The 14,087-nt window shown below is 47.1% G+C and overlaps 2 protein-coding genes across 4 annotated transcripts in view; one reads left to right on the forward strand and one right to left on the reverse strand.

Annotated features, from left to right (window-relative positions):
* The window catches only part of Heatr4 (HEAT repeat containing 4), a 32,873-nt gene that overhangs the window by 1,405 nt on the left and 17,381 nt on the right, over positions 1-14,087 (reverse strand). For all 3 annotated transcript variants that reach the window (XM_006240361.5, XM_063262680.1, XM_006240362.4), the window contains exons 10-16: positions 11,757-11,875; positions 11,042-11,222; positions 9,948-10,017; positions 8,745-8,934; positions 8,124-8,202; positions 7,691-7,856; positions 6,228-6,280 (exon numbers count right to left, since the gene is read on the reverse strand). In XM_006240361.5, the coding sequence (XP_006240423.1) occupies positions 6,228-6,280; positions 7,691-7,856; positions 8,124-8,202; positions 8,745-8,934; positions 9,948-10,017; positions 11,042-11,222; positions 11,757-11,875 (858 nt within the window). The remainder of the gene's footprint in view (positions 1-6,227; positions 6,281-7,690; positions 7,857-8,123; positions 8,203-8,744; positions 8,935-9,947; positions 10,018-11,041; positions 11,223-11,756; positions 11,876-14,087) is intronic.
* On the forward strand, positions 3,885-6,502 carry Riox1 (ribosomal oxygenase 1). The gene is given in 1 exon segment (NM_001108040.1): positions 3,885-6,502. A coding segment is annotated over 1 exon segment (1,794 nt). The 5' UTR covers positions 3,885-4,313; the 3' UTR covers positions 6,108-6,502.

Raw genomic sequence — 14,087 nt, forward strand, 5'->3', positions numbered from 1 at the left:
AGTGACTATTAATAACAGCGTCTCATCCTCCAAAGTTTACACTGAGATTTACCAATAATAATCACTGTTAGATTACCATAGCATAATGGCTCTCCCATTCGTCCATATTATATATAGATGTATGTAGGAACACAGAAATACAGACATATATACTGGCACATGTAACCTCTAGACAAATCCTGATGTAGTTCTTTGCCAGGTTTCCCTTGCCCTAATTTCATTCATAAAAATACCACAGAGCTGAGTGTGGTGGCTCTGGCCTGTACTCTCAGCGCCGAGAAAGCAGAGGCAAAAGGATCTCTACTACTTTGAGGTCAGCCTGGCTACACAGCGAATTCTAAGTCAACTCAGGCTACAGAGTAAGAGTCTACTTCACGACTCCACCCCACTCAGTATATTAAGGGCATTATTTAGAACCACTCAGTGATACACACGTATGGAAACAGTTATTAATAGCCACTTGTGTAGTGAGAATGAAGCAGGGCCACGGGAGAAGAGATGAAATTAGAGATAAGTCATATCCTAAAGGGCGACTCCCAGCTTCAGGGGAAATGAGAAGACAGAGATAGCAGCAAGACTCTTTATTTAAGGAAATCACAACATGTTCAAAAAAAGAAAAGGATGAGGTCACAGGAAAAACTGGGAGGAGGAGATATTTGCACAGCATGTGGAAATGACAAACAGTCTTCTCGTAGCTAAACACTGGTTCCTTCGTTTCGCAGACAGAGAAGCCCAGCATATCCCCCAGTTCACTACATGACATGTTCCTTGTCACCTAGAAACCGCTTTTTTTAAAAAAAGATAATTTAATTCAAATTATTAAAATGCCAAATATGACCTGCCCTTTGTCTGCATCTATCCGGGACATCTACCAGGATGTACACACAGGACACACAGCCTTTATGTCAACCAGGAAGGAAGCTCTCAGGGCTGGGGAGTGGCTCAGTTGGTGAAGCACTTGCTGGGCAAGCATGGGGACCTGAGTTTGGATCCCTATCACCCATGTTCAAAGCCAGGCCTGTACTCCCAGCACTGGGGAGACAAAGCCAGGAGGATTCCTAAGCTTACTAGTGAGCCAGTCTACCCAAGCCCTGAACTCCAGGTTCAGTAAGAGTTCTTGTCTCCAAGGAGCAAAGGAGGACTCCTGCCATTGACATCTGGCATCCACATACATGTGTGAGTGCAGATGCACGCACGCAGGCACGCGTGCAGTCACACACACACACACACACACACACACACACACACACACACACTTTAGAAGGGAAGAATGGGCCTGGAGGAGTCTTGGTCATTAAAAACACTAATTTCTCTTTCAGAGGACCCAGGTTCAATTCCCAGCACCGTAAGGCCCATAGACATACATACAAGCAGAACACCCATACACTTACAATGAGTCTCAAAAACACCTTTAAATTAAATTTAAAGAACAACAACAGTGGTTCTTAAAAAGGAAAGGCTATTCCTCCTGAGAGCCCCCCCCCTCTGCCAGGCCCCTGTAGCCTCCTTATAGGGCACAGAACTTGGAGAGACACTGGCTGCTTTAAGACCCTGCTCCTCTGTGCTGGGCAGACCCTTCACATCTCTCATGATGGCTTTATCTGATATGGTCCTCTATCAGACTTGTTACAGTAATTTTCTCCTTGCTATGATGAAAAATACCTGAAGAAAGGTATTTTCAACTTAAGAGAGGAAGGATTTTGTGTGCACTTCCATTCCCTCATGGTAGGGAAGAAAGGGTTGCAGGGGAGGAAGTAGTCAGTCACACTTCATCCTCACTCAGAGCAGAAAATAAAGACTGCTGTGCAGGCCACTTGTTTTTTCCCCTCTTACCCACTCCAGGACACCAGCCCATGGGCTGAATGGTACTGTTCACTTTTAGAGTGGGTCTTCCTACTTTAACCTAATGTAAACAATCTTTCACAGAGTGTACTCAGAAGCTTGCCTCCATAGTGATTCTAGATCCTGTCTGTAGGTGTAATATTATTGAGTATTAAAGAGTATTCATGTGGGGATGGAGAGATGGCTCAGTGGTTAAAAGCACTGACTGCAGCTCTTCCAGAGGTCCTGAGTTCAAATCCCAGCAACCACATGGTGGCTCACAACCATCTGTAATGAGATCTGATGCCCTCTTCTGGTATCTGAAGACAGCTACAGTGTACTCACCTAAAATAACAACTACAGTGTATTATATATAATAAGTCTTAAAAAAAAGATTATTCGGGGTTGGGGATTTAGCTCAGTGGTAGAGCGCTTGCCTAGAAAGTGCAAGGCTCTGGGTTCCATCCCCAGCTCCGGAAAAAAAGAAAAAAGAAAAAAAAAGATTATTCATGAATAGTATTCAAATGCAGATTTCTGTGCTCCCACATCTTTTTGCAATCCTTATTCTAAGAATCTCTGTCTTGTGTAAAAATTGCTCCACAAGCTCCCTGATTGCTCAGTAAAATGAGCCAATGACTGAGCAGGGACGAGAATAGGGCTGGACTTCTCAGACAGAGGAAGTGTGAAAGAGGAAGTAGGGATTGGACAGAAGGAAAGAGTCTGAGCCACCATGAGAAAGCGAAAAAACAGAAAAACAACCAAAAACAAACAAACAAACAAACAAAAACATGGAACCCAGAGAACCAGATCCCAGGAGTCCAGAGAACCAGATCAGTACTAAAATGCAATTATCATGGAGATTACTGGCTGGGAGGTGCCAGATTAGCATAGATTAAAATAGAATAATACTGCTCAATTGTGCTCTTAATGCATTTTAAGTAAATATACTAATTCAGTCTAATTATTTCAGAGTTAACTGGGTTATGAGGAAAACTGCAACACACTATTTTATTATTGTCAGGGTGAAAATCTGTGTTAGCCATGACCAGTACCAATCAACTTATTTTATTTATTTATTTTTTTTTTGGTTCTTTTTTTCAGAGCTGGGGACCGAACCCAGGGCCTTGCGCTTCCTAGGTAAGCGCTCTGCCACTGAGCTAAATCCCCAGCCCCACCAATCAACTTATTGAGAAACTATACTCCCTGAGAAATTATTGCCATCCTGACCAATCAAGAACTTTGTTCTGCCAGGCATGGTGGTACACATGTATGTAACACACACACAAGAACACTTGCAGAAGCAGTGTCTACAGGGGGCTGGAGATGATGGTTCAGTGGTTAAAGGGGGTTTACATCTCTATCTGAGAACCAGAGATAGAATTCTACAAACTACTATAACCTGTAACTCCATCCAGCTCTAAGGTATCTGATATTCCTTTCTGACCTCTTTGGGACACACACACACACACACACACACACACACACACACACACACACACACACAAAAAAAAAAAAACCTTTTAAAAAGCCAGACACACACACACACACACACACACAACCTTTTAAAAAGCCAGACACACACACACACACACACACACACACACACACAACCTTTTAAAAAGCCAGAAGCTTGAAGATGAGAAGGAGGAGGAGGAGAAACAGAAACAACAGCCTATTGGACATGCTTGCAATGTCAGATTGAGAGTGGGAGTTTGAGGCTAACAATGACTATGCAGCGATACTCTGACAAACAAGGCAGAGAAGTCCATAACTTCCTTTTCAGAGAAAGAATATTGATTACAAGGGTCTCACTCTGTAACCTCAGACTTCCCAGTGCATGAACCACCATACCCAGCAAGGCTTTGTAATTGAGGAGAAAGAGAGGGAAATGAAATGAAGAGAGGCTTCACAATGAAGTTTTCTGCAGTGAGGAGAGCCAGAAAGAGCTGTGCTTCATACAGAATATCAAACTTTGCCTTCATTCTTTCTACCAGGAAACTGCTTAGGAACAAGAATAACTGCCCCCCAAAAATGAGAAAGCCGACTAAAGAGGAAGCTGGGCTTGGCGCTGCACACAGAGGAGCTCTGCTCGGCCAAGACCGGAGGATTTCTATGCGTTCAAAGCCAGCCTAGCCTACCTAGCAAGTTCTAGGACTACGTAGCTAGGGCTTCTGTAGAGAGATCTGCCCGCCTGCCCCCGCCCCCGGCGCCCTCCCCCGCCCCCCGCAAAAAAAAAAAAAAAAAAAAAGAGGAATGAAGTTGTTTTCTTCTGAAATGCCTCGTACCTTGTTTTCTTGCACGGAATCTTTATCTGGTAAGGATTTTTGCCTTTCCAGTGTATACTGCCGCAGTTTTAAAAAGGTGACAAACCGGCTAGCTGTAGGACCCAGGAGGACGTTAGGCTTAATCTACCTAGGAAATGCTGGAGGACTCGCCCCCTTCCCAGAAAGCACCGCGGCCGCGGAAGCGTGGGTCTTGTCAGCCGCCAGGCCATGGATGAGCTTCCGAATGGCAACGGCGCGGCGCCGCTGAAGCGTGGACGCGGGAGGCGCCGGCGCCAGCCGCAGCCCCGCGGCGCGTCGGTCTTGGCCCTGCCCTTACGGCCACGGAAGGTCCGAAGGCACCGGAAAAGTGCGGCGTCCCGCGTGGCCGCGCTGAGAGCTCGCGCGCTCCTGAGCGAAGACTCGGACTCGAACGTGGAATCGGTCCGGGGCAAGCGGGAGAGGCCTGCAGAGCTACCGGAGGCCTCGCGGTCGGCCGAACCGCGGCCGGTGCCAGTGCGTCCGAGACCGGCTTCGGCGACTCTGCCGCGCCGCGTGGAGGGGCGGGCCGCGCTCTCCCGAAACCTGGGGAAGCCCGCTCCGTTGCCGGGCTCGCACGTGGATGACCCGGAACGGCCCTGGGATTCGCCGCTGCAGCAGGTGTTGGCGGAGCTGAACGGCATCCCCAGCAGCCGGAGGCGCGCCGCCCGCCTCTTCGAGTGGCTCCTGGCGCCCCTGCCTCCGGACCACTTCTACCGGCGGCTGTGGGAGCGGGAGGCGGTGCTGGTGCGGCGGCAGGACCACAGCTACTACGAAGGTCTATTCTCTACCTCCGACCTGGACTGGATGCTGCGCTACGAGGACGTGCACTTCGGGCAGCACCTGGATGCTGCGCGCTACATCGATGGGCGGCGGGAAACCTTGAACCCACCGGGCCGGGCACTTCCCGCTGCCGCGTGGTCCTTGTACCAAGCCGGCTGCTCCTTACGCCTTCTTTGCCCGCAAGCTTTCTCGCCCACGGTGTGGCAGTTTTTGGCTGTGCTTCAGGAACAGTTTGGAAGCATGGCAGGCTCCAACGTTTACCTCACGCCCCCCAACTCGCAGGGCTTCGCTCCCCACTACGACGACATCGAGGCTTTCGTGTTACAGCTGGAAGGTCGGAAACTCTGGCGAGTCTACCGACCGCGGGACCCCAGTGAAGAGTTGGCACTGACATCTAGTCCCAACTTCAGCCAGGAGGACCTTGGTGAGCCGGTACTCCAAACGGTACTGGAACCCGGAGACCTGCTCTATTTTCCTCGGGGCTTCATTCATCAAGCTGAATGTCAGGATGGAGTCCATTCTCTGCACCTCACCTTGTCTACCTACCAGCGCAACACCTGGGGCGACTTCCTGGAGGCTGTTCTGCCTCTGGCAATGCAGGCAGCAATAGAGGAAAATGTGGAATTTCGCAGGGGTCTGCCTCGAGACTTCATGGATTATATGGGGGCCCAGCATTCAGACTCTAAGGATCCCAGAAGGACAGCTTTCATGGAAAAAGTGCGGGTCTTGGTTGCTCGCCTGGGACACTTTGCTCCTGTCGATGCTGTGGCTGACCAGAGAGCAAAAGACTTCATTCACGATTCCCTGCCCCCTGTGTTGACGGATAGGGAAAGGGCTCTAAGTGTGCACGGGCTCCCGATTCGCTGGGAGGCTGGAGAACCTGTAAATGTGGGGGCCCAGCTGACAACAGAAACCCAAGTCCATATGCTTCAGGATGGCATAGCTCGGCTGGTGGGTGAGGGGGGCCGCTTGTTCCTGTATTACACAGTGGAAAACTCTCGAGTGTATCATCTGGAGGAACCCAAGTGCTTAGAAATCTACCCCCAGCAAGCCGATGCCATGGAACTCTTGCTGCGCTCCTACCCAGAGTTTGTGAGAGTAGGGGATTTGCCCTGTGACAGTGTGGAAGACCAGCTTTCCTTGGCGACCATGTTATATGATAAGGGGCTGCTGCTCACTAAAACGCCCCTAGTTCTGAGTTAGTTTCTTGAGGATGGCCGGAAAGAATGCGGTTGTGATTCTCCGCTACCACCGCCACCTTGTCTCCTTTTTTAAAAGAGGTCATGTTCTTACCTTGCTAAGCATCACTATGGTTACATTTACCTTTATGATTTTTTCAGTGTCGAGAACCTCAGGCCTGAGAAGAGCCTCTTCACCTAGGTACAAAAGTAAACACAGAAATTGAAGCAGGGGGAAAAGCTGTTTTGCAGAAGTAGCCCTGATCCCCCTCCTTTCAGAGCACCACTTCATTCCCTGCACTGTCCTGGGTATTGGGTAGCATTGGCCGGGCCGTTCCATGTGAGACAGTGGGGGGGTTTATATGAAAGTTCCTTCCTCGAGTTAAGTTTGTATGAACACTAGATTTATTAAAAAGTTCCAGAGACCGTTTTTCCTTTCTAAGTCTAGATTTCTTTGGGGATTGATTGGAAGACGTGCGGGACAAGGGAAATGTGGCTGAGATGAAAGACAACATGGCTTAGGATGTCAGAGGAGTGTATTAACTTTTTTAAAGGAGAGCTAGGGTAGAGCAAGTGGGGGCAGTGTTCTGGGTTCGTCCGAGCATCCCACTCCTTAGCTTTGGAGGTAGCTTTCTCGTTTTAGTGATGATACCTGAACTTTGAGCTGAACAGCCCTAGCAGGAACTCTTTCCCTAGCAGAGTCAGCTTTGAATGCATACGGTGTTTGCTCAGTGCTCGGTTTAAATCAGTGACTTACTGGCACTGCTCCCAAAAGGACCGACAGCGAGCGTGTCACGCCGCCTAGTTGTGCTTTCACAGGCTTTAGTCACCCAACTTTTTGCAAGCTGGCCACAGGGAAGATTGGTGTTCAGGTTATTTTCCGCTGTCATTTACCCCCAACCCCCCCACCCCTGCTGTAGTTGGACGAAACTTTCCCAAATCTGGCAAGTGCATGTTCTCCTGATTGGTGGAAGAGAGCCTAGTACACCAGAAACAGCACTTGGGACCAGAAGACCTGGGTTTGGGGTGGTGGCTGATAAGCCACTGGCCCAATGACTTGAGGCTGCTGCTCACAGATTGTGTGAGTTATGTTCTGGTACAGTGTGGCTCCCGTACCCTTGCCGTTTAGTATGTCTAGGCCTCTTAAGATCCTATCATAACTCACAGGTTCCGTTTTTAAGGCTAAGTATTTTTAGGAAGTATTTTTTTTCCCCTTAAGTAAGAACATAAAATGGCCGTTCTCCTTCCAGATCTACTTTCCATAGGTGACCACTGTAAAAGATTAAGCCTGTACTTTAGATTGGGTGCTTAAGCAAACGTACACAGTAGTTACTTGTTTTTATAAAGACTCGTGCTTTCCTACATGTCCCTTTAGAGTCAGTTCAGCTAGAGCCACACTTGACATAACACGCAGTTGTGGGTGGGTGAGAAGTGTGTGTTTGTGGGGCGGGGATTGGGGATGGGTGGCCTATGGAAACCAAGAAGGAGAATAAGCAGGCATCCTGACTTAAAGCTTACAGGGCTCCCTGTGAGGTCCTCAGATGTCTGGGACCCTGGGATCATTTTGTGAGAAGAGTCAGGGAATGGGCTCCACCCTAAGAAACTTACTCTGAGAAGTTTTGAAGTTTTGAAGAAAAGTGTAGAATTCCAGTGGTTTCTGGCCCTCCTTGGGTTGCGAGTAAACCCATTTAGCTGTTTTTTTCAAGTTTTGTATGGCCAGTTCAATCTTCAGTATTTTCTCTGTCAGCAAGTCCTTTTGGTTTAGTGTTTGGATCTAAGGGGGAAAAATTTAAAAAGCAACTGACCAACCGTATGAGGGAAGAAAAAACGTTAAAGTAATCTGATCAGGCCAGGCGTGTATTGCTTGCTAATCTTAGCACTTGGGGGGCTAAGGCAAGATTTTAACTTTGAGGTCATTTTAAGCTGTGTAGTAAAACCGCCTCAGAGAAACTAAAACATAAAACCTCATAAGGCAATTGATTACACTGTGCTTAATAGCAAGCCTCTTGAAGCCCTGGAAACACAGTCTGTATTTATTTACCTTGTTCTTGATCTCCTGGATCATTTCTTGATTTCCTTCTTTCTCTAAGTTAAGTACTGTCATTGTCTGGTCAATTTCCCTGAAAGATAATGACAGATTGTGACCCCGCCCCAAAAAGAAAGCATAGCGGTGGAAAACAATATAGGATTTGGACTTAGGCAAGAATCCTAAACTCCACAGATCGACAGTTTCACTGAGTCTTCTCTGGAGAAACGACGTGATAATTTACAGAGCTGTTGTGCAGTTTTAGAAATGATAATGTTTATTAAACACCTTTACGAAACTTACCACATGCCATAAATTGTCACCACAGCGTTCGCATGGACTTATGGAGGGGAGGCTCAGCACTTAAGAGTGTGTATGTGGGCCTCCTCCAGGCTCACACAGCTATTGCATTGAAACTAGCATTATTGACTCTATAGTCTGTCGTCTCAGTAAGTACTGGATACATGTTGAATATATGAATAACTTAAAACCCCCAGGAAGAAGAGGAATATGGGAGCTGTGACAATCTCAGTGCAGCAGGATTTTGTGACCCACTTAGCAGAGCATATAATGATCAAAGATTGGAGAGTTGGCAATGCAAGATGTTGTGGTGAAAATGAGGGGTCTGGTGCTTACCTAAGAACAGCCTCGTGCTTTTCCAGGAGCAGCACATCTAAGAAAGTGTCCCTGACCTTGTTCCCTTGAAGGTTAAGGGCTTGGATGCTCCGGCAAGCTTCCAGCCGTACTCCTGGAGCGTCTTCGTAGTGGATAGCCCAGAGCAGGTTATTTGTTAGCTGGGGACTCACTTGTCCAATCTGTCCCAAAGCTGTATAGGTGAGAGGTCAAGCATATTTCACAGTTACTGGGTTGACTACACCCTAGCATTCAGAGGGAATTTGAGTATTACAGACAGCATCTTGGGGGTAGCAGTTAGTCAGGAGTAAAATGAAAAAGTATTTCTGAGTAGTGAAGTTTAAAAGGGGAATTTAGAAAACTAGCAAAGCTTTGCCTAGCATGTGAGATTTGACACCTAGCTTTGGGACAGGGTCTTGCTGTTTACCCCTGGCTGGCCTCATATTTGCATCCCCCTGCCTCTGCATCCTGAGCGTGGGATCTCAGGTGTGTGCCTGCCTGCATGGCTCTGCATGAGAATATTTCTTCCAAAGGACTCTAAGAGGGTAGTGTTTCATGCTGTCCTTGCCTGCTAGGATGTAAATGTAGACTAGCTTGCCTATCAGGAATTAGATAGGGGGCAGATAGAACCCGGGAGAGCAGTGTAGTTAAGGTAGGGGAGGAGGGCACAACTTCTCAGGTTTAACTCTGGTTCTGCTAGGGGTCTGCATCTCAGAAAATCAATCAAAGAGCAAGGTTGAAGTTCTGCAGTCATCTGGAACCTAGTTTGACTCTGACCAAGTGCCAGTGCAATCTCCGGGGAAAGCAAGATGTATCCAACAGTGGACGCCTACTAGAAATGTATTAATTCTATTGGTGAGGACTGTGTTGTCTGTTCTTTCCTTAACAAGTTTAAATAGACCTAGACTTAGGATCCTTAGCTACAATTTTAAAAGAAAGTCTTTCCTTTCTCAGCCCAGAGGCTGCTGAGTCGCCAATTCCCTCCGCTATCCTCTAGCTGCTTTATTGGAGTTTCTGGAGACGTCTGGGTTGGCATGGAGAGGGTATTTCCTTTTTTCTTTTTTTTTTTTTCTTTTTTTTTCGGAGCTGGGAACCGAACCCAGGGCCTTGCGCTTGCTAGGCAAGCGCTCTACCACTGAGCTAAATCCCCAGCCCCAAGAGAGGGTATTTCAAGTCTAGGGCTTGGAGCTACTATTTCCGAAATACCTCGAATGGCAAAAGCCTTGATTTTCCAGTAAGGATCTGTGAGCATCAGATTCAGGAGGCGTTCAAGCACCTGCAGTAGACAAAGAGGAAGGTGAATGGGAAGAACCAGAATGAGAGTAGATCCGAAACGGGGGCCCCCCTCTTTCCTATGGATGCTTTAACTGGGAAAACAGCCACCTGCCTATTCATTCTAGTAACACATGAGAATCGGCCTCTATCATAACTAGCTGAATTAGCTACTTTTTATGTTTTTTTCCTCAGCACACAGATCTATAACCATACACATACTAACTACATGCTCCACCACTAAACTATACCACCAGTCCCAGACTCCTACTCGCCACCCCTTCCCATTCTTGTTTTTTTTTTTTTTTCTTTTTTCTTTTTTTCGGAGCTGGGGACCGAACCCAGGGCCTTGCGCTTGCTGGGCAAGCGCTCTACCACTGAGCTAAATCCCCAACCCCCCCATTCTTGTTTTTGAGACCATCATTATGTAGCTTATAGCTTAGGTTCACCTCGGATGTTTTCTAGCATGTATGGGTGTTTTTCCTGTATGTCTGTCTATGCAACACAGAGGTACTGTGCTCCCAGAGGCCGGAAGGTGGCATAGGATCCCTTGGAACTAGTTAGATATGGTTGTGAGCTGCCATGTAGGTGCTGGGAATCCGACCCAGTCCTCTGGAAAAACAACCGGTGCTCTTAATTACTGTACCATTTCTTCAGCCCCTCGCTCATTCTCGGAACTCCTGCCTCTTGCCTTATCTCCCAAGTGCAAGGATTACCCGGTGCTTTGCTTAGACCTCTTTTGAATCCCTGTGTCCAATTTCTCCCTGATAATGAGTATAAATTCCATCCGTTGGCATTAATCCTAAAACCTCCCAGCAACCAGGTACTGGAAGCTAGTTAACTGAGAGAACAGAACGTAGTGTGCTATGGCCGGAAGCTGGAGGTCGTTAAGAACTGAGCACTCCTTGCTGATGATGTGACTGACTGCTCATGGCACTTGCCACAGAATAGTGAGTGCACCAGGCCCCACAGAGACAGGGAAGCTCAAGGTCCATCAGATGAGAGGATGGCACGCTTCCTTGACTTACCATCTCGTCACGGATCTTTAAGGCACCTGCTGCCAAGCAAGCTGCCTGTCGAATTCCCGTGAACTCATCAGAGAGGCAGGTCAGGAAGCTTGGGAGGAGCTTGGCGGTCATGATTTTAAGCCCTCGGATCAGGGAGAGGGCCTTGATCCGCTCCTGGGAATTTCCTTGGCACAGTTTAATTCTGCAAAACACAAGTGGCTTCTATTTCCCTTCAGCTTTTCTGTGCCTTATTCCCTTCCACCATGCTCTCAGGATAGCTTTGTGGGCCCAGTTACATAGCCATACCCTTTCCTAGTTAGCTTATAGCATCCACGGTTCACTGGGTTCAGAACTCAGGTGTCTCTTTTTTTTCTTGAACCCCTATTATATAACATATGGTAGACATTCAGGCGTATTGAACATCCAAAACAAAGTGTCAGCTTGCAGCATCTCTAACTGGTGACTCCTCCTGTCCAGCCCTCTTACAAATAGCGCTCATTTTGGACAGTTATCTCCCAGCCTGGTGTGACTGCATCTCTTGAAACTAGCCCACCATGAGTATTTCAGTTTTCTACAGCAGTTACCGTATGCCGCTGTTCTAGCTTAGTACTTTTATGGTGGGACCTAGTAAGATGCTGGTTGTCTAGGGAGTTGAACAGATGCTGGCTGGATCCCAGATCACCCAGGCACTTCTGAGAAAGGAAGAGTGTCTAAGCCTACAGTGACAGGGTCCTACCTGATCATGTCATGTACTTCTTTGCCAAGATTCATTTGCCCCAGGGCTTTGGCAGCGGCCTGCCTTACTTCCTTGTTCCAGTCATTCCACATCAGCTGGATTATTTTCTGTTTCATATCCTAGAAACAGGCATGATAATTGGCTATCAACTTTGTCCTTCATACCAGGTTTTTCCCTACCCTTTAATCACAAGCCAGTGGGGCAGGTGGCATCTGTTTACAGACGACAGTACAGGCTTTGGTTAACTTGCCCAAGGATAATCTGGTAAATGCTTACAACTGGTCTCATCCAGATCTGTTTCCCAGACTTGTCTCTTAAACTCTTGTATCATGTTGGAGCCAAGAGAATAAGCGTTAAGAGACTTGAAATTTGAAAGTGTTATATAATGGCACAGCTTCCTCATTCCAGGTTGCCTGAGACTTTCTGGTTTTAGTACTAAAAGTCCATGTCCTGTACAAACCAGGGCAGTTAGTCACTTTTCTTATAGGGAAAGGAAAGCATTACTCCGGTTGAGACTGATGATGGTGGAACCGTGTGTAAACGAGTTTTCCAGCCCAAAACATCTTGTTCTCCCTCCGTCGGGTACCTTTAGGACTTAGCTCAAAAGACATCTCTTTAGAAAGTCCCCTCCGCCCCATGTGGGACAGCGTAGGAAACCCCGAGAGTGTCTTCCAGCTGCTTTTGCTGAATAGTTCATTACAGCATTACCAAGGGAGAGATGGCTTTCTGCTCCACTAATGCCTGCGTGACCTCTACAATGCAGAGGGGAAACTGCTCACTGAGTGAATGAAAAGAACTCAGGCACGCTACCCTTTTAAACTCCTGCAGTTCACCATGACATCATCATCTGTACCTTGTCCACCACTAGGGTCTCAGCAGGAAGCTGGAGCACGTGAAAAAGATGAGCCCGTTCTCAGGCCTCTTTAGGTTATGACACTGGATGACCAGATTGGGTCTTTCTTTAACAAAATGTGAGGGTTAAAGGATGATGGGCGCCCACTCCCGCAGGAATAGCCTGTTCCTGTCTGCACTGGTTGACGGTACCTGGTGTCATAAAAAGATGAACACACTAAAATAAGGGCTTATTTTTTTCTTTCCTAGTTATTGTAAACAGAGCGGCCAGGAGATGCTTGTATATCAGTACCGCTTGTCTTCGCACAAGGGCTTTGTGGGCAGAGGGGCGGGTGTCCTGGGGACAGTGCTGCAGCTAAGTATTTCATGCAGGTAATATTTTATGGTCATCTTGTTTGTCAAATATCACGACTGTAACAACATTCCCTGCTAGGTCAGATCAGCATTTCTAATTCAAAAGGTTGATTATGAATTACACCCAACCACCCCTTTAAAAAAGCAACAGAGAGAAGGAAAGATGAAATTTAAACAATTGAAGAACATCAGAAAGTGGCAGGACACTGACCTCCAAGACAAAGTCAAAGCCTCTGCAGGCAAGAGAGGTGTGGACCCCAGACAGAAATACGAAAGGGAAGATGTTTTCCCTTTGCCGTGGTGGGATGAGTGAAGGTGGCCAGATCCAGGACATAAAACATGTCTCAAGAGGCAACTCATGTGTTTAGAAGTCTAGGAATCAGTTCAGAGCTGTGTGCTCTTTGTTTTTCTAGTATTTTTTAAATTGTATTTTATATGTATGTTTTGCCTGTCTGCATGTCTGAGTACCGAATGAATGGAAGCACTGTGACACAATGGTACCTGGTACAGGAGAGGGTGTCAGCTCCGGGAAGAGTAGTACTTTAGTATTTGAAATTGAACCAGAATACTTTGAAGAACAAATATGCTTCACTCAATAACCCTTTCCCCCATGCTATGTGTTCTTGTAAAAAAAAACCGTCAAGGACTATGTCTTCTAGTTTCAGTTCACTTGAACTTAGTCTCCCTACCATAGTCTCAGTTTCAGTAAGATGGAGAGATGTCTCTGGGAGAACAAAGCACCATTATTCCTCTAACGTGGTACGCCCCAGGAGCTCTCAGGAAATGAGCCCCAGTATCAGATACTTCACTATCCATGAGGTCTACAGTGAAACCACGAATAGCTCAGCAAGCATTCTGCAGTGGCATTTAAACAGCATGGTCTTTCTTCTCCCTCTCCTATGAGTACCTTATATTTTTCTTCATTAATATAAAGATGAGAAGCAATTTCATTCAAAAGGTCAAGAAACATGGCCAGAAGAGCTGAACATTTGTTTGTGTGTTTGTGGGTGCAGATTGTGTGTGTGTGTGTGTGTGTGTGTGTGTGTGTGCATGCGCACATGCGCTTGAATGCTTGCACATGCACATTTGAGGAATTCACAAGCTGCATCCTCTGATCCCTTTCAA

This window comes from Rattus norvegicus, chromosome 6 (assembly GCF_036323735.1).
Source record: "Rattus norvegicus strain BN/NHsdMcwi chromosome 6, GRCr8, whole genome shotgun sequence".
NCBI classification, from domain to species: Eukaryota; Metazoa; Chordata; class Mammalia; order Rodentia; family Muridae; genus Rattus; species Rattus norvegicus.